This window comes from Homalodisca vitripennis, unplaced genomic scaffold, assembly GCF_021130785.1.
Source record: "Homalodisca vitripennis isolate AUS2020 unplaced genomic scaffold, UT_GWSS_2.1 ScUCBcl_4206;HRSCAF=10251, whole genome shotgun sequence".
In the NCBI taxonomy this organism is placed as follows: Eukaryota; Metazoa; Arthropoda; class Insecta; order Hemiptera; family Cicadellidae; genus Homalodisca; species Homalodisca vitripennis.
The window spans coordinates 3,205-30,364 of NW_025780344.1; the positions used below are offsets into that span (position 1 = coordinate 3,205).

Below are 27,160 nucleotides of genomic sequence, written 5' to 3' on the forward strand. Positions count from 1 at the left end.
TAAAACCGCTTATAAAAAAGACACTGGATGATTTTAGTTTCACGCAGGGTGGGGTAAATACCCCTCTGCGATGTCGCCCTCTCCCAGTATCCCCACCACTGCCTCGGCACTCGCCCGCTTGCTCTATCCCCTGACCTGGCTACTGCCACTTAGGCGGCTAACCTCACACCAAAAACACAAGCTCTTTGGATACGACTATGACTATTATTAATGGGTTTAATTAATATTATACTCTTTGTATAGGAATAAACACAAAAATAAAACATTCTTATATAAATAGGTAAGTAGTTGCAGTGAAAAAAATAGCGCGAGCGAGTCACGTCTTATAAAAGGTGATAAAACAAAGACGAGGAGATGGTTGTCCTGCTCCTTCACCCACTGGAGGGGTCCCTCCTACTGCGCGTGGCTGCTCGGATATTTGCTTCTGCACAGGTTGCTTTGCAAGCAGTTTATCTATAGACTTGTTTCGTATATTTTATGTAATTTAATTCTCACATTTAGTGATCTTTTTGTCTCTAGAATATTTTAATAAACCTTACTTGACCTTGGTAAGACGAGATTGGCCAATAATAATTTATTTTAAATTTTTATAATATCATAGTTACGTAGATTTTTGTACGTTTTTAATTAAGGGTTCAGATACTGTGGCCCCTCGACACACATGTAGATAAGTATTTCACTAATATTTACCTGCTCGAAGGTGTGTGTGGAAGCAGAAACTTGCGCCGGGTGACTATCACTCCAGACAAGCTCCCGGTGGCGCTGCTGGCTACAAACTAGACTCCTGCGTGAGATCGGGCCACAGCCGCAACCTGGTTGGGAATGGGAGGGAGTCGTGGGCGAGAGAGTTTACTGGACACTCACCAAGATATCCAGGTACTACGAGGGTTTTGTATATTGTAATTAATGTTTTATAACAAACAACTTCTAACAGCTTTCTTCTTATTGGAATCAAATGCTTAATTTATGAACAAACACTTCAGTAATTAAGAAATTTTATTTTTGTGAGGCTCTGTCCAGTATGCAGTGCATATTTCGCCATGTCCGATCTTTTCCCTTGTTGATATTTTAGACATGCTTTATGTTTCTTGACTCTTTTTTATATCTTCCTGCTTTTTATCCACTGCTTTTCACAAGTAAAACTACTAAAAGAAATCAAAAGTAAAAATTTCCCTATGCTTACGAAACGATGTTTATGCAGAAGAACCAAAATGACTTAGTAAATAATGAGCCTGGACCTTTCCAAAATTCACCGTTACTGCCATTAATCCAACTAAATATTAATTTTTACATATTCAATAAATATACTTCCTGGTCTTTAAAATTTTATCTCTTACTATTTTTAATGATATGTGTTTTTCGTTTAAGTCTAAATTGTTTGTATTTTTACTTTACTTTTATTTCCAGTTCTGTGGGTCTGATGATGTGTTCATTGAACACGAAAGACCTCACAAAAATAAAATTTCTTAATTATTGGAAAGTTTGTTCATAAATTTTAAACTTTGATATGTTTTTTTATAAAACCTAAAGCAATATTTGATTGGAAAAGGAGAGTTAGAACGTCACATTATTGAAGAATTTGCGCTGTTTTAATGTTTATTTAACAAAAACTTGACATTGTAATGGTTAGAACTATTTTGCTACCCTCTCTTTCCTATTCATAAAATTGCCAGGTTTGGATTTTGATAATATGCTGGGTGATCAACTTAAGGTGATCCCCATTAGGATTTCCATTTTTCAAATTTTAAATTGGAAACTTTATTTATTGTTTATGCTAATAACAAACTGATCTTGTCGCCACTTTCCAATTTGGCAGTAAACTTTGAAATTTATTATAAAAACCCCTATTTTTCTGATTTATTTTGGGTTAGAAAACAAATAGAATTAATATAAGGTTCATTATTGTTACTCCTAAAATTCTTGACAAAAACAGTTTTTAATAATAATTTTTGCAAGTACTTCCAGAGCACCGGCAGAAAATATTAGTGATATTAGGTACTATGAGACTGGTTCATGATTTTTGTCGACGGTGTGGAACTCTCGGGCCATTTTGTCGGAGCTATGGAATTAGTTGCTGTTGTACTCTTGGGCCATTCTGTCGGAACTATGGTATGGGGAATTCTGGAATTAGGTACTGTAGTACTCTTGGGGAATTCTGTCGAAGCTATGGTATGGGGAGTTCTGGAATTAGGTGCTATAGTACTCGGGCCATTTTGTCAGAGCTTTGAAATGGAGAATTCTGGATTTAGGTGCTGTAATACTCTTGGGCCATTCTGTCGAAGCTATGGTTATGGAGAGTTCTCGAATTAGGTGCTGTAGTACTCTAAGGGTTGATTGCCAGTGCTGAAGGACAGCAAATTTTTCGGCACTGTGCTATAGCAGATAAACTTCATTGTTTAATAGTCTTAACTTTGCATTCACTTCAGGAGGGTCCAGTACTTGATGCTGCTGTTTCAGTCCGTGGCCCAGCTCTCCCGCTGGAGTGTCTCCATCTCCTATCGGGAAGACGATGGTATCCCGCCCGGGAACGCCACCAGCCCATCCTACCTGAGGAGTCTGGAGGGTGCTCTCAACCGTAGCTCTGCCGGATTCTGGGCTCCTCCTTTCTGGGACTGTTACCTCAGCAAGTGGGTGTTTGGGTTTACCACCCCCCTCCACGGCAACAGGTTAGTCACTGAGCCCAACCCTCCCTCAAGAATCAAGTTCTCTAATAAAGATAAAGGGGTTTCATTTTTTACTCTATCCATAAATACAAGTTATCACAAGATAACCAGATCAAGCAACATCGAGCGTGGCTACTGCTTGGATGAGTGACCGCTGAGCGATCCTGTCCTTGCAAGCAGTCCGCCTGCCCGGTCGTTGGTAGTGGTTCGGAAATCACCTTTAAGCCGTTGGTCCCAGGTTTGTTAGAGCGGGCTTCTTTGCCCTGACTTCGCCTGGCAAGATAAAACCTCTTTACTTTACAAGTGAATTACCTGCACATTTGGTTTATTTAGATTACTATTATGAAATTTTAAATACCGTTTTGTTAAACAATTTTCACTATAATTATTTACATTGCAACTGTTTTGCATTCCCAGTTTATGTTTCTAGATATTATAACAATATTTTTTCATACCAAGCAAACTTTTTAGGTATATCTTAATAATATTATAAATGTGAAATAGCCTGTTTGTTTGTTTTCACATGTATTTAACCGATTGTACTGAAATTTAAATGGACATTCTTACGAGCTCCAGTATGAATATAGGCCTATTCTTATTTCGAAAATCCCTCCGAGCTAAGCCCCACTGTTCTTTAAAGTAGCAAAAAAATCTCATTTTGGTCACTAAAGTTGTGACATTAATCGAAAGAGCCTGTCAATTAGCTGTTCCTGCTAATTGCTTGCAGAGCCATGGGTAACTGCTAGTAACAATTATGCAACATAATAGGCTTCCCCTTCTAATCAATTTTTGATCTAGTATTTTGTGGTCCATGTTATTAAGCTACTTCAAGCAATAATTTTTATTCGCATCGTTAACTTTTGAGTGGGTTTTCATTTGTATAAAACAATACACATAGAAAAAAATTTAAATATTTTTACTCCACTATTTTTTTATTTTAAAATTTGACACATATTTTCAAAACAGCATTTAAAAATTACTAATACATTTCAAATATTTAGTCAAATACTCCATGGAAATTTAAACTATTTTAAGCATCAGAAGACATATATTGTAATAGTTAGAACACATTTCCTAGTGTGAGTCAATATCAAGTTTTGGAACTCTTACCATTTCCTTAAGTCACACATCATTAAAACCCATATGACTCTGAAATAATAGCTTATAAATATTTTTTGAAAAAATCACATTTCCATATTCAGGTGTTTTTTACATCAGCTTGATTACAACAATTCTCAAATTCCTCAATGAGTGAAAATTTTTTGTCTTTATAAATAAGTTATTTTTAAGGGTTGTAACTTTGATATTTAAACAATCTAATAAATGTTTAATTTCTTCACATTAAACATGAGAAACACAACAATGTCATTGTAATAAAAGTTGTTTAATGCCATTAAAAGGTTAATTACACTAGTTTTAGTGAATTATATGGCTGATTCTATTAAGTGACTCAGACAGAGGTTACTTAATTCATGTTCAACATTAAAAAAATGATAAGTAAATTTATGAGATATAATTACATGTGTTTTTGACTAAGTATCTTTAAGGCAGTCTGACATGAAAAAAAAATTTTTTTTGGGGAATTTTGGTTTTTTATTTATTAATATTCTTTAGAATTTTCTCTTTAAAATGGTATATAATATACCTTATTACTATAATATTAACCTTATATAAAAAATATATATATAAAGGCTTGCAACTGTTGTTTTTGGGCGTTGAGCACCACTCCTTATAGTAAACAACAATCTATAAAATAGATATTAATTGGTTTTGTTATGTTGGTACTGTTTTGCTTTTAGTCTGGTTTTAGCTGATATCACACACTGTCAGCAATATGACAGATGTCATCTGTTGTTATTATTTTATGTTGGAGGTTATTGTGAAGTTTTGAAATACTGTGTTTTTGTGATTTGCAAGTTTCCCTGTTGTTTTTATTTGTAAAGGAGTTTATTGTAATTGAATGTAGATTAAAATGGGTAATAAGAAGAGAGTAGGAACTAAGAAACTATGTTACAAGAAGAAGACTGTTTGTTCGTAGCAAGAAAACAGTAGTAACTTCAGGTAATGAAGAGGATAGGCCTAGAACACCCAAAGTTGTTTCCACATCCAATGAGAAATTGAGCCCTAACCTAGCCTGCTATGATAATTCAACTGATACCTTACAGTATGACATAGTAAACATTGTACAGCTAGAATCAGTTTTGAAAGATGTTGCAGTGTGTAGGGTTTGTCATGGCAACCTATCATTTAGTCGAAAACCATTAGCAGGGCTCGCAGTACAAATTTCCGTCTCCTGTAGCTGTGGCATGACAAAAGCTTTTGACAACTGTCCCAAAGCAACAGATATTAGGCCTAGGCCTATTGAGGCACCAAGCAAAAGTTCACAATGCTACTATGACTTGAACCTAAGGTTAGTATACGGCTTGCGTGTAATAGGAAAGGGCTATACTGCTGCCCAAACTCTTTGCGGCATGATGAATTTACCCGCTCCGCCCAGCAAGTTCAATCAACATGAAACAGTTTTTGTCCAGCCATGTAGAAAGTGTGTGTGAAAACTCTATGAAGAGAGCAGTGACAGAAGCAGTTATTGAAAATGGAAATTCTAATGACTTATGTGTTGCGGTTGACGGAAGCTGGCAAAAGCGAGGCCACACCTCGCTAAATGGCGTTGTCACAATTACTTCAGCAGATACGGGTAAAGTAATAGATATTTATTCAATGTCAAAATACTGTAACTGCCCTCAGAGAACAAGCAACCAACACTTAGAAATATGCAAGGCAAATTATGTAGGTAGCAGCAGTGGAGGTATGGAAGCTGAAGGTGCGACTGCAATGTTCAAAAGATCCGAGACTAAAATACGGTGTTCGCTATGTGGAGTAACCTTGGAGATGGTGACTCCAATGGCTATGCAGCAGTTGTGTGGCAGAAGCACCATATGGCCCAGATGTGTCCATTCAGAAGTTGGAATGTGTAGGACACGTCCAGAAGAGGATGGGGACAAGAATAAGGGACTTTTATCATGAAAAATAAAGGCTTGAAGCTTTCTGACGGAAATCTCTTTCTGGGAAAGGTAAGGCTAACAGGGAAGGCGATCCAACAAATCCAAATATACTATGGACTAGCCATCCGTAGGAATACACACACAGCGTGGAAGCCATGAGGCGAGCAGTTTGGGCGTTGTACTGTCATGTTCAGTCTACTAACGATACGCCTTTACATATTTTATGCCCAGACACCGAAGACACATGGTGTGTAAGTATAACAAAGCCGCCAAAGAAAAAACTAAATATGACCACAGCCAGCATTTTCACCTCTCACCTGTTCTAATGAAAGCAATCAAACCTATTTTTAAATCTTTGTGCAGCCTAGAACTACTCAGAAAATGTCTCAAAGGAAAATCTCAAAATCCTAATGAGTCTATGAATAATGTCATTTGGGCTCGGCTCCCTAAACGCACCTTTGTTACACTAGGTGCTCTTAGGCTAGGTGTCTATGAGGCAGTCCTATCATTCAATGATGGGTACAGCTCCAAAGTGAAAGTTTTAGAGCACATTGGGCTAGAACCAGGACTGAATATGCGGTTAGCTTTAAAACGTCTCGACACCCAGCGGATTCGCAAAGCAGATAAAGCGGCTACCGACATTTGAAAAAAAAAATCAGGCAATCAAGGACTTTAGCCAAAAGGAAGCTGGAGGATCTGTATCAAGAAGCAGAGGATCCAGACAACCCTTCCTACAGTGCAGGCCATCATTAAACCAAGGTATGAGTCCAAAATATGCTACCTTCTTGCTTTTTCTTGATTTGCCGAAACTTGTTATTTTTTTAACTTTGGGGCCCTATAACTCAAAAACTACTAGGCCTACCCCAGTCAAATTTTTATACAGTATTCTACTTACTATTGCCTAGTTTCCCCTCATGGGAATTATATAAATATCTCTTGTCAATGAGGCACAGTAAACATTTTTACTTATAAAAAAGTTAGTTAAAAACAATAAATTATAAAAAAAATATAACTTTTTAATTTTTTTTTCAAATTTAAAAACCTCATGATAAGACCTAGATTATAAGCTATTTTAATAAGTAAAATAAAAATCAGGACTCTATCTATAACCATTACAGAGATATAGGTTCCCAAGTTAACATTATGTTCTTATGGAGGTCGGACTGCCCTTAAAATATCATTATTAAATACCCATTTGCAGCCACCTTTGGATTGATTTTTAAGTAGAATACATTTCAAATACCTGACCGATAAACTTAGAGAACTGGAATTGTGTTCAAGGTGAAAACAGTGAACCAAAGATTAACAATTGTCTGCATCTGTGGTGCCCAAGGCCAGTAATCATTTCAGAAGTTAATTTCCAATCAAAGCTCTGCACTTAGCCAATAAGTGGATCTTCAAGCAAGCGGATATCGCTAAGTTCTGTTGACTACAAAGTCATTACTTTTGTGAGGCTTACTGATAAGTGGTGAACAGAATAATGATGTACCTATTGAATTGTTTAAATGGTTTGCATTCTATCAGGGCTTTAACATTTTTTTAATGTAGCTTAATCTTTTGTAGTAAATAAGTAGAGTAATCAATGTTAAGATTAGAATCAGATCTTAAGATTCTAAATATTGTCAGTTAATACATGATAATTTTAAGTATAAAAAGTATAAAACACATTGTAGATAGCTTCTTTCTTATTGGATTTAATTAATTAATTTAAAAACAAACGCTCCAAGAATAATAAAGCTTTATTTCAGTGAGTTCTTTGTTTTCAATGCATAGAAAATTTGGAATGTTAATTTTGGGATATACATTAATATTGAAATGTTTTAAAACTTTTAGTTCTTCTGTAGCTATGTAAATTTAGGAAACAGAAATTCAATTTACAGATTCTTTATGTTTGATTTGATAAAGAGTTGTTCTAGAATTTCTTTCAGTCATTTTCATTTTTTTTTTTTTTTTTGTATCGTACTGTCAATCATTTCAGGTTTATAACCATTAAGTAATGCAATCTCTTTAGTTTTCGAAACTTCTTTTTTTTAATTTTCTGTTGATAACAAATATATGTAAAAATGGATTAAACTGTGAAAGTGCTCTTTTTGTGAAGAAGTATGAAGTTGATCAAATTGTATAATTCCATTGTTTTGTGTTGATTTTCTGTATATATCAAATTCAAAGTGGCCAGTAGTATTTTTTTAAATTAATAAATCTAGAAATAAGATTGACTTTTATGTTCTTTTCACAAGTTAATTTTACAGCCTTATTCAAAAATTGGATTGGGCCGATTTTGTAGTCTATATTCCTTAAATTTTGATTATTTAATATTTTAAGATTGTTACCGTATCCAGTACCAGTCTGTTATCACTCTTAAACATTAAAGCTGCATAATATCTACTATCTGATCAGATATCAGCTAACAAATCACAAAGGCAGTGATGATAAAATTCCACAACTCTATTACAGATTCGTTAACGAGTAAACTTTGACACTAATAACAAAAATATTACGATATATTCAATTCATCAAATTGGGACTTAAGTAAAAAATTCACTAAGAATTTACATCTGAGGCAAATTAATATTTAGCCAGTGGCAATTTTTTTTATTTTTAACGATAGAAGGATTGTGAAGGAAACAAGATTTTTCCGGACATTTGTAATTGTTCAGTGAAACAAAAATTCAGTAACACGTCTCCGTCAGTCATAGGTGGTTGGTAAACGAACGCAGACGTATTATGACCTGTATTCTGTAGTTCAGATTTAATGATTAGTGTTGTGTATAGTTTTTTATTAAGTGCATGTTTTAGAGTAAGTGAAGTTGACAAACAACATGGTGGTTGTGATTCCTGAATTAAGCGTGTCACAACGCTCTGGTGCGATTTGTTTATTTTAACGTAGTTTGTAATTATTTATTAGGTTAATTATTTACCTGAAGAAGAGATCAGATTGCAAATCTCGAAACGTAGTGTTACTGATTTTTTTTGTTTACTGAACGGCAAAATGTCCGGGAAATCCGGTTCCTTCACAATAATTGTTATCATTGCTCAGTAACAACTCTGGGGCACAAATTTTCTTATGTGCGTGGTAAGGCCTATAACCAGAAACAGTAATGTGTGACGTATGTTGCAGGAAGACAGCAGGTTTGTTCTTCTCGTTGGACTGGGTGGACCTGAACCAGTGTGATGAAGTGAACAGTCCAATCTTCGGTGGAACCCACAACTGTGATCCACAGTCCACAAAGGTAAACTGACAGTCGCACATCCTCCCCTGTACTTTGTCATGCAAGGTTGTAATGCATATCTGCTTTATACAGGGTGAGTCAGAAATATGGTAAAATATTTTAAGACGTGATTGTAGAGCTAAAAATAAGAAAAAAATGTTATATAAAGGTAGGTCCGGAAACGCTCCATTACTGAGTAATGGCTGGCGAAAGATTTTGCTTTGTTTTCAGTTCACCTGATGAAATTAAGTGGTTCTGAAAGGTTTTGTTCTTACTTTTTAACTCAAATAAGATGGATGTATAAAGAAAATTATCTGAAAAATCAAATAAAACCACTCTAGAGTTTGTAGTGTGACCAGTTTTTGAGAAAAAGTATGAAATTTGCTAAAAATCTAATAACAAAAATACCGTCTTAAATGTCTGATGTCGAATAACATTGTTAAATAACCAATAAACAAATTATTTTTCCTAATACAGATTGTAGAGAATTTAATTCTGAAAACAACCGTAATAAAAAAGTTAACTAAATGTGTAAAAAAGTTATGATATTGACTCCTCACGTATCACACTACACAGCAATTTTTTGCTGTTTTATAATAAGGAATGAGTATTTGATTGGTAACAGCTGGTAAAAAATAAACATTTTTAATTCAAAATTTTATTTTTAAATACAATAAACATCTGCAATCGCTTTTAGTCTCACCGGAAGATTAAAAAGGATGCTCTAAATGACCTCCATTGTTCAAAATGTACGCGTTCAGGCGTCTTCTCATCAAGTTTCGGACCCATTCAAAAACTCTAGGTGTCTGATTAATGGTTTCTATTCCATTAGAAATGTTTAATCGGAGTTCTTCAATGGTATCTATTGGGGAAGAGTAAACTAATGTTTTTAAATGTCCCCAAAGGTAAAAAAGTCCAAAGGATTTAAGTCCGGTGATCTTGCTGGCCATGAAACTGGTCCACCTCGGCCTATCGATTGATTTGTGGAACTCTCATTTAGGTGTCCACGAACAGCCAGAGAGTAGTGCCCAGGTGCCCCGTCATGCATAAACCACATGTTTTGGCGCAAATGCAGAGGTACATCATCAAGCAGGTTAGGTAGCTCGTCTCTTAAAAAGTTCAAGTACACCACGCCATTAAGCCTGGGAGGAAGCACGAATACGACAAAATGATCTGCTAAGATTCCATCCCAAACATTTACTGAAAACTGATGTTGTGGGCGATTAGGTTTGATAGCATGAGGATTTCTGTTTGCCCAAATGTGGTTGTTATGGAAGTTAATGATAACTGTTCTTGTAAAGTGAGCTTCATTGGTAGAACAAAATTGTATTCAAAAAGTTTGGATCAGCACATTTTAACAGAAGCCATCGACAAAAACAACATGGGGAGCGTAGTATTGTGTCAAAATAGTTGCTGGAACATGGAGTTGCTTGGACATGCTGGAAGTGGTATGGGTGTAACTGGTACTTGTGTAGTATTCTCCGAATACTAGATTGGCTGACATTGAACTGTAGTGACAGTTCTCTAGTACTCTTTTCAGGATAATCAGAAATTTTATTAAGAACCAACTCTTCTAATTCAACAGTCCTACATGATCGGGCGATGCCTGCATTACTATGCTCCGAAGACTTCAAAGAACCTGTTTCAGATAGGCGTTGATGAATAGTGGCAAAAATCTTGCGCTTTGACACCTGCGGTTAGGAAAGTTCTTTTGCTAGACAGATGTCTTACTGAAGTACTATTGCAGCGTTCCAAACCATACATTAAAATGCATGTCTTCTATAAATCAGAGTTTGAATACACATGAATATTACCTTCCATTTTTAATAAATGAAACACACAACACAGAATCACTAATAAAATGGATGGAAATAACTAGTTAAAATACTTAACACAAGCACATAGTATCTTTACAGTTTGTTGTTTTGTTCAACAATGAGGTGACATATGTCATCTAATAATAAATGCCCAGCTGATTATTTATTATTTAAAAATGTTTTTAAACAGTTGTTGTTTAAATAATTAATTATTACCAGCTGTTACCAATCAGATACTCATTCCTTATTATAAAACAGCAAAAAATTGCTGTGTAGTGTAATACGTGAGGAGTCAATTTCATAACTTTTTTACACATTTAGTTAACTTTGTTTATTACGGTTGTTTTCAGAATTAAATTCTCTACAATCTGTATTAGGAAAAAAAATTGTTTATTGGTTATTTAACAATGTTATTCGACTTCAAACATTTAAGACGGTATTTTTGTTATTAGATATTTCGCAAATTTCATACTTTTTCTCAAAAACTGATCACACTACAACCTCTAGAGTGGTTTTATTTGATTTTTCAGGTGATTTCCCTTATATATCCATCTTATTTAAGTTAAAAAGTAAGAACAAAACCTTTCAGAATCACTTAATTTCATCAGGTGAACTGAAAACAAAGCAAAATCTTTCGCCAGCCATTACTCAGTAATAGAGCGTTTCCGGACCTACCTTTATATAACATTTTTTTCTTATTTTTAGCTCTAAAATCACGTCATAAAATATTTTACCATATTTCTGACTCACCCTGTATATACAATAATATACAAATTTTACTTAACAGCTCAAATATGATATTAATTATTTTAACTTTAGGAAAATGTTTCCAAAACTATATATGTTCATCTACTATGCTTAAACATTAAATATGTCATTTCATAAGAGCGCGCGCGCGCGCGCGCACACACACACACACACACACACACACACACACACACACACACACACACACACACACACACACACACACACACACACACACACACACACACACCTTCGTACGCCAATTCCTGCTCAACAATAGGGACGTTATAAACATATATTTTCTAAATGGCATAGTACTCATGAGATAGTGATGGCCATTGGAAAATATTCATATTTGAATTTCCATGCAGCATTCCATGATTATTGTACTAAGTAGCTCAAAAACACAAAAAATACAAGATCTTTATGAATAGTTTGCCGTGAATAAAACACAAGTTTTGACTATACCATCTGTCGGTAAATATAATATAAATGGGTTTCATTTAAAAATTATGTAGGGCAAAATCGGGTGTTTCACAAAGTTCTGTTTTGGACCTGTTTTTTTTTTTTTTTTTTTACTCTGTATAAGTGGTATCATAAGTACAAAAACATTTTCCAGTCTTGCTCATTTTTCCAATGACACTTTATTGCAATTATGGCACTATTAAACATCTATAGAAGATAATCAATAGACATTGATGCTTGTATTAATATAAATTTTGGGAGCTATTGCTAATTTTTCTTCATTATTGCCTAAGATTTCCAATGAGTTGTGCTCTGATAATCAGCTTAGATAGATTACAGATTGGCAATATTGCCACAAAGAATTGTTATACTCGTATAATATATATATATATATATATATATATATATATATATATATATATATATATATATATATATATATTTATAAGCAGATGACCTGTTCGTTTTTCGTGAACAAAGATGTTTAAATGGAGTAGATTTGCTCCTCGTAGAGCTAAGAGATTACTATCATAATCTAGATTGTTAAAATGTATCTACTGTCTTTATAAAGTAGGTCAAGCCAGAGGAAAGTATTCAAGAAGTGTAATGTTTCATGTTTCTAGAGTGTTGAATTTTAATTAGGTGAACTCATCGTATTCTAGGTCAGGTTCTGATTAGATGTCATTTTTTGTCTGAACCTTAAATCATAATAATTATTTACATCTTGAAAGCACTTTAAGAGTGAAATATTACCACTTTTGACAATATAATAGTTTTTGATTATATTAATTATACAACTATGAGGAGGGAGAGGAGGAGGGAGTGGGGAAGAGGGGGGAGAGGGAGTGGGAGGGGGGAGAGCTGAATAGTATGATTTTATATACATACATATATAATTAATTAAAATAGGACATTTTTATTTCAAATTATTAAATTTTATTATGAATTACTGTTTTAAATAAAGAAATTATTACATCCTAACCAGTTAAAACTCAAATAAAGGTTTCATAAAAACGGAACAAATTGGGTGAACAAAAGCAATTGTTACAATGTAGTGGTCTTTGTCAGTTGATATTTAATAATACTTATTCAACCAGCTTAAAAAATAAATACTATTTGTACTGTGCGAATTATGAAAAACACAATTACAGATAAAATATATAGCATTCTAGCACAGTACAACATTAAGATAACTGATTCAACACTGTGGTTAAGCTACCAAACTGTTTTAAAAGGAAAACGTTTACTATTAAGGACACAAAAGGTTAGAAAACATGATCAAAGCAGTTTTCTTCACAACTGCGATCGTTATGGCATGCACTGCGGTGGTGGCTGGTTGCAGTCGACATCAATCAAGGCTCCTACACACTATGCAATCATCGTAGTAATCGTTGCTCAGATTTACCCAAATCCCGAAATCTTTGTGGCAATCGCATTGTGTAGAAGAGATTGTAAAGGTAGTAAAAATATTGTTTCGATGTTCGCATGTCAAATGAACGTATCAATCTTTCTCTATGACATGTTCATTAACTCTACACTATAATCGCGTGTTGGGTCCAGTAGAAGGATAATTGTCAAACCTCAGCAAAAGCCAATTTTAATTCTAGTAACTTACCTTTTTGGTCCTAGATTCCAATCACGTTTAAAAGGTTCATTGTAACAGATTTAATTACTTTATTTATAATCAATGAATTACTAAATTTTATCTTCCACGATTTTCCATCCAGAGTTTAGCTCTTTAAGCCCAAATGTAGATCCAGCCCTGAATTTTATTGTTACACTAGGTTTTTATAGCTACATATTACAATAGTAGTACTTTTGCATTACCAGCTTACAACGTAACCAATTTGTTCTACAAAATTAATGAGTTTTGTTATGTAAGCCTGTTCTGTTTTATGTGTGTGTGAGTGTAACACATATGCGTGTGTATGTATGTATGGGTGTTTGGACTTTAATAGCTTAAAATCTGTGCGATAATTTGAAAGACATTTTATAAGATCAATGCAAGCCATAACAAATGTAAAATATTTTTCGAGGTGTAGGCTATATATATATATATATATATATATATATATATATATATATATATATATATATATACTTTTTTACATTCTGTCGAACAACCTGTAGCAGGCAGGGTGAAAAAAGTCCCGCACTGGCTTGCTTGGTAACTCCTGAACGATTACAGGTAAAGCAATAAAACTTGGTACACCATTACTACCAAGTTTATAAAGATAATAAACTTTTTGAAATAACTACCATTTTTTGTCATGTCACGGTAGTAGACATCCAATGGAAAATGGTTTACAGGGAGTTTTACCGTAAGCTTAGCTCAAGATATACAACATAAAAGGATTGTTTAGCATAGATGAATGCTAAAGGGAAAATTCTTATTTTTAGGTTAGAGTTTGGACTTCACTTGATGTACATCTTACATTACACTTTAAAACAATGTACATCTTGAGCTGTTTTTACATTTATTTTATTTTGCTTAACTCCTTGTATACCAACCTCAATTGTATGTGAAGTCACTATAACTACCATGCAAACTCAAGGGCCAAGACGAGAATATTAAACCGTCTAGGACAGAACTTACATTATAAATGTTTCAAACTTTAAACCAGCATAATTTTTTAAAGAGTGAACCCTTTCAGGTCGAATTTGTGGCATTGTAATCTACTAATAAAGACCTTTAATTTTATCTACTACTCGACCTATGCTCTCATTTAAGATTTCCTTCTGACTCCTTGCGGGCCATTCCCCTCACATGACGCACATATGGTACTTACGTCAAAAAGTACATTTATAGGTGCAGTATAGATATAACAAGTTTTATTGCTTTACCTGTAATTGATCAGGAATTATCAAGCCCGTGCGGTACTTTTTATAACCTGTATAATACAAAACAAATGAATGACTGTATGTGTTATATTGTAAGTACAAATATGTACAGTGTTTGCCGATCCACGGGTTCGGCACGCGGCGGGGAGGCTACAGGTGTGCCTGTCTCCCTGGGTTTGTTCCACCGCCAGCTGCCAACACCACAGTTCACGACCAGTACGGGGCTACCTTCTACAGGTATACAGACCACAATATTTGTTTTCATAGAATGTAGAAGTACAACACACCATGTGTTGTAACTGACTCCCCTGAGGTTGCATGCAGAATTCAAATCTATAGCAAGTCTACACATATTAAATTTTTCCCTACATATCTTAACACATAAAAAACACGTGTGTTTCTTTTCAATGAATTGGTATCAGTGTTTAAATAACAAAAGGCACCAAGTCACTCTATAAATTGATGTTGTATGTTGGATAGTTAGGCTAGATCTGCAAATTATTTGAGTTTCCAAACACTAAATTAGTAAATTGGTTACTATTTTGTTTCATTTTTCATTATAGATCAATTGTGTTATATTGTCAAATATTGTTTGTTATCATACAGAGTGATCTTGTCATTCTCCATTTTTTTCCTTCTAATCTATTTTTTTACAGTTACCTCTCGGCAATCTGCTGTTTTGTAATTATCTTAAGCAAATTAAAATTTAACATATCATCTTCATCTTTCAACACTACTCCATGCAGATTATATTACCATCTGCTTAAAATAATAATTCAAAGGGCATGAAACATAAAATAAAATATTTGATAGAAATTATTGAAAATCTGTTCTCGTGCATTAAATTTAATATGAGTATAAAAGTACAGTAAAGTATAAAATTTGGAACATTATTGAAATTAAATTTTCTTCAAATGAATATCGTTTAATTAACTGTGGAGATTGACTATATAATATTAATTAGAAACAAATGTTTTGTGAGATAAACATTATTTATATCAGATATTAATTCAAGATAATTAAGATTTTAAGATAATTATAACAGCCAGTTTTTTTCTAAATGGTTTAAGATGTGTTGAATAATACATATTATACAATAAATTGTCCCAGAAAATCTTACTCTGAAAATTTTTGCCCTTGTATGATATCAATAATTAAGTTAGAAGAAGTGTGATAAGAATAATTAAATAAAACACACACAAAACCTAGAAGACACCCTACTTGACTATGTTACACATTCAGAGAACAATAAATACGTGCAAACTGTACATGTTAAATTTTAATTACTGGTTATTTTGACATTATAAAACTGAGAAATAACTTTTCACAATAGAATTTTCAGTTTTAAAGATATACAATTAATTTTGAAATCACCTGCCTTTTCAATTCAATTCTTCAACTGTATATGTTTTATATAAATATTTTTTAACTTTTTTATCATGACCCAAGAAGTGCAAGTTTTTATTAAGATTTCTTTCTGAAGTGCAACACATTGAAAGTACGGTGAACTGAACAAATTTCAAGTACAATGCAAATATAGAAATCAATTACTCCACTCTCATCCTAAAAATTCAGTACTATTCTCATTCCATATCATTCTAGGTTTTATAATACAGCAAAGCTAGAAAATTGAAAGGTGCAAACAAAACTATACAATTATAACAAAGTATTCGACAGTTACAAAGCTCACATGGTTGCAATTACACTTACATAATTACAATATTCTTATGCTGCAGCACGTGCCTGCAAGTGTCTGTTTACCAAGGGTTATCATACACCACCCCTTCGCTCCCGCACTAAAACACGTTTATTCTCATCTGCATTGACCCAATTTTCCTCCTTTCCTAATTTCAACTGAAGTACCATCTTACAATTGTTTTACCAACACAAATCATTTGCGACAACAAACAGTTTGTATCTAGCACATATTTTATATCGAAATTATTCTTGTCGTTTTAGAAATTTCAAGCTGTTCAATTCTCCCTCTTTTGAGGTTTTTAAGAAAAATGTCAAGGAGTTTTTGATTTTCATCAGCAGTGAGGAGGCCGAGTCACTCATCTCTGTTGACTACAGACGGACCTAGACTGATTGACGGAATTGTCCCCTCTCCTCTCCTCACCAAACTAAAGATAGATAAATCCGTTTTCACTAAGTAATTATCCTATTTTTATTAATTTTTGTTCACTCAATATTTAAATTTGTTTTGTTTACTTTCTCTACAATATTGCTAATTATCAGAAGTCTTAAGTATTATGCATAAGTTATTCTACTTCAGATAACTTCAATTAAAGTTTTATAAAATTAATTTACACACTGTTCAAGATAAAATTTCAACTTGAGTGTACGCACAGGCCACAAGGCCCATGTAGGCTCTTTTCCCATGTTGCTTTTAACTATACAGAAATTAGGTAGCAAATTTCCTTGTGAGATAAGACTTTTTAATATTATTTAGCGTTAAATTATTTAATATTAACTATTTAGAATTGTATTACTTGAATAATACTGTATATATAATACTATAATAATATTGTATATTTTATTACCATTAGATATCCAAGTGCTACATTTGTTTTCTTTTTCAATATAAAATATTTACTTCTGTTTTTCAGTATTTTGTGGTAATAAATGTGATTTGATTTGTTTTTAGTCAATTTGATGTTATTGTGTGGTAAAAATGAATTAATATTTTTAAATATTGGTCAAGAAAGGTAGTTTACATTTAACATTAGGGACTGCGATAGATGCGAGTATTACATATCACCCAGAATAAACCACCAGTGAAGGTGTTAAGTAAGTGACGATGAGCCACAAGGATATTTATTAGAATGACCACGAATAAAGAGATCTTCACCTTGACTTGGGCAAAATAATAAATATATTCAAATTACTCTATCAAAAATTGTTCGTGATTGATAAAAAATGTATGTGTGCTGTATAATATGCAAAATTAACTCTAAAAATATTATTTGCTCCAGATAATTTTATTTACTTATATTACGTATTAAAAACGTAATTACGTATTATTAATTTACGTATTTTTATTTTATTTACATATTTACGAAATGACAAACTTGTACTGTATGTACTATCTTTATGTTTTTCTAAATTGAGTTATATTTAGTAGTTAATGAAAACAAACACTATGGTTTAAACGTTACAGCTCTAATCGTCGAACGTGTTCGTGTAGGTTTCCAAACAAGAAGATTGCAGCAAAATAAATCAATCAATAAACTGTATTCAATAAAATAGTACATGTTACAATATGTATGGTGTCAATATTTTTAAAAATTGTAAGAAGAAACAATTAACATTAAAAATACTATTTTTATTCTTAGACTAATAAATCGTTAAGTACGTTTCACATTTTCTGCTTTATTACTACTTGTCATACGGTATAATAAAACAATTTTCATTTAACAAAAAAAGTTGTAATTTTTCAAAAAAATTCCTCAATTCAATATGATCTATCCACCAGGTACTATTTTTAAAAGATTTTACGTTTTTTAAATTATTTTCATTTCTTAAATCACTAGGGAGTTGATAGAAGAATGTAATTCCTGCATACAATGACTTCCCTGCAAACAGCTCCAACCTGTGACAGGGAAATGGATGCTTATCACGGCTTCTGGTGTTATAATAATGGGTTGAGCCAAGAGAAGGTAGAGAGAACTTTTGGTATGAGAAATTATAATTGTTATAAAGTTGTGACCACACAATAAAATAAATATCCAGACAAAACACTTTGCCTTTTATGAAATGTTATCTGTTCACTTCTAGAGTAGTTTTGTATATTACTAGCTGTTTCCCGCGGCTTCGCACGCGTCTCTTAAGCTTTGCCCGTATATTTCTTTGCCTTCAAATAGTGTTTGGATATTTTAATATACGTAACTACTGTGTTGTAATTGCAGTTTATAATGTGCAGGCGCTTTGATAACTTTTATATCTTGCAGTACAGCCTGGTGGTTAGTTACATCAATGGGCATTGCGTATAAACCTTCTACATAGAAAATACCAATTTTCATAGTGATCGGTCCAATAGTTTCTGAGTCTATAAAGGACAAACACACAAACATTCATTTTTATATATTATGATTGCAGAAACAGTTTAAACAAAATTTGTCGTTTCTTTTAAGCTTACTCTATGCTTTAAAACTATAAGTGTAAAGAAATTTATATATAAATATATTTTTTGTCGCATTATATATGTTTACAAAGAACAGCTGATTAAAAATTTGAAAAGACTCTTTCACTTAATAACATATGTTTGCTGCAATGCATTTCTTACGGGTATTTCTGTAACCAGTGGGGCGGAATCCTGAACCGGGAAAGGGATAAAAAGTATCCTATAACCTTCTACAGATCAAGACGAACAAATTAAAAAAAAAATTAGGCGAATCCGTCCAGCCGTTTGTGAGTGATGCTGTTACACACGAACAGTTTCATTTTTATATATATAGATTGTTTCTGACACATATATTTCTTCGTGCCCTCGTATAGATGTGTGCCCAGCTGTGGGGAAGGCAAGCAATGTTCTGCGGAGGTAGATCTGTTTCTGCGTACGTTCATCCTGGCCGCACAGAGCTTCTGTATCGTTGTCACTGTTGTGTTGGCTGTCGTTGTCTTCAGGAAACGGAAGTGCAAGGTTGGCTAACTTCCCTCTTTTAATTCGCACCTGTTATCATTTTACACTACAAATAACAAAACTGGTTATTCTTTGATAAGTTTGTTATTGACGATGGAAGGTTTAACAGGATTTTGGACATTTACCATCATTATGGTTATAAAAGGTATAACACAACATTTTGAGGATAGATTCCAATCCTCGAAACATTGTGTTATACCTTTTGTAACCATAACGATGGCAAATGTCTGAAATTCTGTCAACACTGGTTACAAAATATTCACATATTATTCATGTGTCTACTAGTAAAGATGTTGCATGCTACCTTTGATTTGCAACAATCACTAATATCTTCTGATAGTATTGAATATAATTAACATTTTTTTGTCATATGATGATGGTTGTCACTTTAAAACAGATGTGGGCTCCACTTGAAATAAAAATAAGATGTTGACTTCAACTTTAATTTTGTGTTTAGCTTTTATTTTCGTTTGATAATCGTAAAATATTCCTCAGAATTTCTAAATTAAGCTTTAACCTGCTGGGAGTTCACCCTCCTGAATGGCAATCATTTTTGTTAAGACATAATCTTGAAATCTTGTTACAGAAAAGAATCACGAAAATTGTAAATATGATCTTTATTTATAGTGGAAGAACACCAATTAAAAATTGTTATCAAATTTTGATCAAAGATATGAAGGTTATTAAAATTTAACAGATTTATGTGAGCTTCCCATCACAAATTTAATTTTGTACTAATCAAACTTTATTGGACTATTACATCAAGTATAATACATCTCATTAGTCATAAAAATATTGATTAGTGGACAACGGGGTTGATCAGGTTTGGATAGGATTTCATCAAATTTAGATTATTCGTAATTGAAATTAATCATATAGGTAATGGCCTGGGTTGAGGATATAGAAATGATTTACTTTTTTAGTGCTTTTTTTTACAGTTGTTCTTGTACTGTACCACCTCTTGTGTTTATTATTATTATTATTACTCTGTAGATTATTATTAGGTAAGAATAAGCTATAAAAACAAATGAAATTTTTTCTTGAAAACATTTGTGATTATTTTTAGTGATATCCTTTTTTGTTATAAACACATTTTTAACTCAACGTTTTTTTTTACTCAGACTATTGCAGCTGGAATGTGGACCATTCTTGAAACTATTCTTCTGGGAATACTTCTTCTCTATGCTTCGGTAATTATTAACTTCATTAATTAGTGTGTAGTTTTAAGAAACAGAATTATACCAGTGATGATTTTTACCATAAAATAGTTTTGAATATGATTTATAACTGTTCAGATATTCTGAAATCAATTGGTTTGTTTAACTATTACAAACTAAACTTTTAGTGACCTTAAAAATAGTGTTATATTTTCTGAAATTGTCAATTAACCTGCACAAACCTATTATAAACTAATTTTGTTGAAGTGAGATGAGGTATAATTATGGTATGATGATGATGAGGAATTAAAAATCAATGTACTTTTAGATTTAACTTAGCATAATACAGTTATTTATTTAGAAAAGCTCATTAATTGCTTGACTAACATCAAAGTTTTCCGGTTCACTCCCTGTTGTAATATTGCTTACACAATGTGAAATATCAAATCACATAAATAGGAAAGCAAAAGCATTTTCATGAAGATCAACTACCTATAGGGGTTTAAATGGAGTTACAAATTCTATAAAAACTGTATTTTTGTTTTCAACCTTCCACTCGCCTAGAAAAATTAAATTTGAAATACTCATGCTTTATGCTCTCAATAGAAAAAAAAGTGTTTGCACGAATTTCAACCACCTATAGGATCTAAAATAATTTTGCACCTAGAGGAATTATATTTTGTTTTTTCAACTTTCCGCTGTCATAAAAAAGTGAAATTTGACACACATGTGTATGTCCTTAACATATTACTGGCACAAGAAATACATCAGACCAGAAATAGATTACAGTGGCTTTTCGCATTTTAACCATAGTAGACTTTTCAGACCAATGTATGTATATACTTTTTTGATTGAGACAACAAGCCAACCGCTACAACGGTAACAGAAATAACTTTACCATACTTTACTAACTTTACTGTACTAATAACTTTACCGACTGAAAGTATATTACAATGACGGGTAGTTGTTTTTTGACCAAAGTCTTTTCAGACCAACCTATTACACAGGACGTCTCATAACTCTCTGGACAAAAGTAAATCACATTATTGCTCGGGTCAAGACAAACATATTTTACCATAAAACGCCTAGTCTTTGCCGCCTAATTTCTTGTCTCTCTGTTTCTGTGTGCTTATTACAAAAGAATTCATATCTTAAGAAACTAATAAATTAAATCCTACCAAATGGTCAAATGTTTATCGTAACAAGGCCAGTTACTCAGTTACTACAAAAAAATATGTATTACTTTTAACACCTTCAAGATGGAAGCCATTACATATTTTTAACATGATTTTAACTTGGTGCTATTAATTCAAATATTACGGAATGTTGCAGAGAAACTTAAAAAATTGCATTATAATAGATTAATTCTCTTGTCAACAAACAAAAGATACTAATAAAAACATGTTCTACAAACAAAACACTGTATTGGGACTGTAAAAAGATAACAATGGTGGACCATGTAAATTTCTCTTTTGAGAAAAAAATATTAGTTTGAATACAAAATTAAAGTTTATCTCAGATTATGTAGAATATTGAGGAACCATTTAGAAATAAGTGTTTAGAATTATGAATATTTATATTTAGTATGTAATCTGATAATTTCTCAATAAGGCTGTGTACTTTATTTGACTTCATGTTTATCCATGCAGGTTATAGTACACTCATTTAGTCCATCCATAGAACGTTGTCTGTTCGAACCTTGGTTCAGGGAGTTGGGTTTCATTGTCTGCTATGGAGCCATTATCCTCAAACTGTACAGGTATGTCTGCTTGCCAAGAATTCACAGACTCATAAATAAAGTAGAAGTCATGCAAAAATATTTTCATGAAAGTAACATGCTTATTTTTGGATTGAATATAAAAAAAATAAACAATATCTACAAAATACAAAGTAAGAAATAAATTAAACTTGGCTTTATTGGAGGTAAAGTTAGGACTATAGAGTCCTCTTTTACTCTTAATCTCAGCACAATTAATAATATTACAGAAACAAATAAAAACTATTTTAAAGGGATGTAATAACTGAATAAAATACCATAAATAGCTTACTTATGACACAACTTCAAATTAATATTGAGTATAAAATCAGTATGTGTAATATCCTGCCCTAAAACAAGAATACATGATTTATAATTTGATCGGGAAATGCATTCGTAGTCCACAGGCAGTAACAGTAAATGATTATAGTGTAGGAGTATAGTTTTTACAGAGTATAATACTAACAACAAATTATTATTATTTATTCTTATTCATCTTATTACTGATGTAGTTATTGTTCCTATATTATCTGATAAACAAATACAAGATGTATGAGAATAAATGTTTTACAAGTAATAATTCAAAAACATTTAATTAGAAATCACACATGAAATGAAAATGTCTTTATTCAGAGGTAGCCTTTATTAGGGCTGTTTTAGCCCTCTTTTCCACTCAATCTTGAATCTTCTTTTTCCTCTTGTTTTCTCTCCGAGTATAAAATGTCTATTCAGCTTATGAGCACTCAAGTTCATCTCTTATGCTTTATTCCATTCACATTGTTACTCTGTGTGGTACTATTTCATAGAGTAACAGTGGAAATTCAAGTAAAGTATTGTTGTACATATATTTTTTATCAAATTAGTCGTTTCACAGCTTTAGGGAAGAGATATGATAAAACGTAAACACAAGCATAAAAGATAGATGAAGTTGCACAACGTTTTTTGGATGAAAACCAGGGTATAAGACAAATTAGAACTAATAAAAATTGTAGCAATTGAAATTCTTATAATTTGGAAAACAATTGGTGAGAAAATTTAAATGCAAGCCTTTTGTTTAAATTCTGTTACATATGATTTGAAAGAATCATGTTTAAATTCAAGCACATATAATGTAGTATATGATTCTAAAGATCTTGAAGAAACTTTTACTGTGTTGAGCAAAAAGTTGCATTTGTATAGCACTAATAGTGGGGAATTATTGGATTTTCTTGTATATTAAGCATTTTTCAGTAACAATGAGAACACTCTTGATTCATATGACAAACTGGATTTATACTCAATGATGTGATTGTTCCTAAAGGATCCTGATGGAGTTTCGGACAAGGAAGGCCCACAGATGGGTGGTGAGAGACAAGGATCTTCTCAAATACCTGTCCGGGATGGTGTTGATCATGTTGGCATACCTGGCTGCGTGGACAGCTACCAACCTCAACTTCCTCCGAGAGGGCTTCAGCCTTCTGACAATTGGCTATACTGACTCTGGCCTTCACTTTGAAGCATGTAAGCCATTGTGGTGGGATTATGTCACAGAGACAGGTTTGTATATATTTACTTTCTGTTAGATTTAGAGGTTTTTGTAGTATATAAATAAAAATATTGGTCTGAAGTTCTAAGTTCCAAATATCTATAACGGCTTTAAAGGATTATTTCTTACCTGAGTTTATTGTATAATTTCATATTCACTGACTTTCAATATGAGGATAAATCAGTGAAACAGGGGTGTGAACTACTCTTCTACATGATATAGACATATATTTATTTCATGAATAAAAGTACAAACATTGTGTACATCTCAATTGTCAATGGACTTATAAAACAAACTTATAGTCATCTAGCTTATAATAAGTCAGCAATTAAATACAAATAACCTCCATAACCTAGGCAGAAAGGAATTCCTTTATACTATAAAACTCTCTCTCAACTAAGAAGTTTCTTAACAATTTATCAAATCCCTTTAGTTTCAGCCTTTCACTGCACTTTTTTATATCAGTTGGAAGTTTGTTAAAGAAAAACGGACCAGTGAAATCAAGGTTTCTTTCAGAGAGTGTAAGGAGATGAGTAGAGTGCGCAGGTCATTCCCATGCCTAGTCAGATATCTGTGACTCACCAACAGATGGTGAACTTTTAGGACGGCTCATCGTCGACATTATTGATTTGTGGATGAATATCGAGGCAAGGTGAGAAGATTCAATGATCTGAAGATGGCTCTACATGATTGTAACCAAAGTAAGCCATTAATGATGTGCACGACTCTTTTCTGGACCAAGAAAACCTTCGATGCATGTGGAGAACCACCCCAGGCCTCAATTCCATAAGTCATGGTGGAGAAAAAACAGCCATAAAAGACCATGAACAACACATTGATATCTATAAGAGGTTTCAACTTCCTAAGTGGGTAAAAAGTAGAGTCAGCCATTTTGATTAGCCTGGATACTATAAATCAACAATACTGCAATAACTTGTGAGTTGAAGTGAGGGGGTCACATATAAAAAAAGTGTATGATATCTTACTACCTAATTATGGGTGGAAAACATGCCATTATTAATCTCATTCCTTGCTACATTCCATGATTGTACAACTTAATTTTTATCCCTTACTGCTTAGTGCAGATGGTGTAGGAATGGTGAAAAACCAAAATATGAACTAATTAAATGCATTAAAAAAACAAATGTTAGATAGAGATCACTTGGAATCATCGAACTAAAGAGTTATGTACACCCAAAGTACACAGCAGTATTATCTCATAGACAGGCCCGTACTCAGACCGGATTTTTTGGACAATTTTACTGGGGCCCAAGCTGGGCCCCACCATACATCTACGAGCAGGTGGGACCCGCCAAAGTTGAGTATTTCCCCTGGTCACAGTATTTTCTCAAAATATATTTAATTTTAAAATTATGAAAATTAATAAAATGAAAGTGTAATTATCTTTGGTCGAATGAGTACTTCATTACAAATACTAATTCGAATTCAAAAGTTAACTTAGTTGTTTGATTGCAGTTCAAGTTCAGTGGATAGATAAAATGTCATAAGGGAAGATTGTTGGCTGACTTTGCCTAATATTTACCATCACTCATTGAAAACACTGGCTTCCCCTTCTTTCAAGGAGACAAGACTGAGATTAATCCAAAAAATTCTTCCTCACGGATCTTGCTTGACAGATGGCTCCTACCCCACCCACAACCTTACCCATGCAGAATATCCTGTCACTGTGGAAGCAGCACAAAGCTCCTTTTAGGACTAAATGCAATTTTCGAGCTTCTTCTCCGAAGATAACAAAACAAAACAGGTAACAAATAATTGTGTATATTTCAGGAGAACTGCTGATCCTACTGTTTGGTCTACACTTGGGACTGGCCGCTCGCAACGCCACAGTTCAGTTTGAAGAACGCAGATTCCTCTGTGGCACCGTTGCCGTGGAGGCTGTGGTCAGCTGTGTGTTCTACATCCTGCGGGCCCTCTACTGGGAAAGCCTCCACCCCGACCAAGCCTTCTTGGCAGCCTTCGCCCGCAGTCAGCTGACCAACACTCTCGTGCTCATGCTGATATTCACACCTAAAGTGGGTAGAACTGTATTTACGTTATTTTTAAGTCCTTAAAGTTTCTTTATGAGCGAAGTGGAACATAAATTTTTCTCATGAATCAAAATAAAATATTTTTTTAATTGTCTAAGTAGGTATGTGGATAATTAGACGTTCAAAAGTGTCTAGTTCAATAAGGATCCTACATTTAAAATTTGTTTTCAAACACCTTTTTCTATATAACTTAAATTAAAATTGGCGTATTATGGGTAACAGCAAAACAATTTCATCACAACTGTTTTAAATTACCTAAAGGATAATAATGAATACTTTCGTAACAAAATTCTGCTCTTCAAATGCCTTAAGTGTCCATCTAATATTTTAATAATCGATTTAAATTTTGATTGTCACTGATCAGTCAATGTAAAACTTATGTCTTCCTCTTAGCGTTTTTTGAGAGTATGTACATTAATGTCCTCATGTAAACATACTCAAAATTCATGTTGGTCAAGAGATACTTGCGTCCTATAATGGCATGGCTTTCAAATCTAACCATATTATCAATGGAACAAGAAGTAACAAAAGATATTTCTTTTCAAAAAGTCATTAATTTTTGCTGCGAGAAAAAGCAGAAAGATTAAACTTTAAAACATGGTACTCACAATAACTGTTTTTTAATGTAGTGTTTAATATATTGTTTGAAATATTGAAAATTTTACTATAATTTAACATTTTAAATATAACTTATAATTAATTCTTCAGTTTGACTATTCAGATACCTGGCTATTTAATTGTTGTATGTTTATATACAATGTTAGTTTTACGTATTTCTTGAATATCATGAAAAAGGGCAGAGGAAAAATGAATAAAAAGAATGCCGCCCCGGGTGTCAGATATCCTAGGCACGCTACTGAGTCTATTGTTGGTTCCAAAATACTAGCTTAAGTTCCATAATATTATTATTATTATCCAAGAAAAATAAGAAAAACTTTAGACATAATTGAGAAGAAAATGACTTGAACAATGAAGATGATGTGAGGTTAGCAAAAACTTGGTAGCCTGTGATAAAGGAAACCACATTGATCACTGACTGGCCAATCAGGATAAACCTTCACCCGCAGAAGTGTGTTACTGGTTCTGCCAGTTTTGACCTAACAGTTGATAACTAAAGATGGATCTTCACGGCGAAGTAGAAATATTTCAAAATTTGAATTGTTATAGCATTTTTCAATCCGGTTTGAACAGGAAAACTTTAAGATCATCAAAACTCCAGCTGCATAACCCTGAGAAAATAAAATGTTTGAAAGTAATACAAATTTGACATTGTTGTGATGGGGAT

General features: G+C 33.0%; 1 protein-coding gene across 1 annotated transcript in view; it reads left to right on the forward strand.

Moving 5' to 3' along the window:
* Positions 1 to 822: 822 nt before the first annotated feature.
* The window catches only part of LOC124372861 (probable G-protein coupled receptor 158), a 72,254-nt gene continuing 45,916 nt past the window's right edge, over positions 823 to 27,160 (forward strand). The window contains exons 1-9 of the mRNA XM_046831273.1: positions 823 to 876; positions 2,458 to 2,666; positions 8,784 to 8,895; positions 14,857 to 14,981; positions 19,242 to 19,386; positions 20,508 to 20,576; positions 22,193 to 22,302; positions 23,600 to 23,835; positions 25,616 to 25,860. Coding sequence (XP_046687229.1) covers positions 823 to 876; positions 2,458 to 2,666; positions 8,784 to 8,895; positions 14,857 to 14,981; positions 19,242 to 19,386; positions 20,508 to 20,576; positions 22,193 to 22,302; positions 23,600 to 23,835; positions 25,616 to 25,860 — 1,305 coding nt within the window. The remainder of the gene's footprint in view (positions 877 to 2,457; positions 2,667 to 8,783; positions 8,896 to 14,856; positions 14,982 to 19,241; positions 19,387 to 20,507; positions 20,577 to 22,192; positions 22,303 to 23,599; positions 23,836 to 25,615; positions 25,861 to 27,160) is intronic.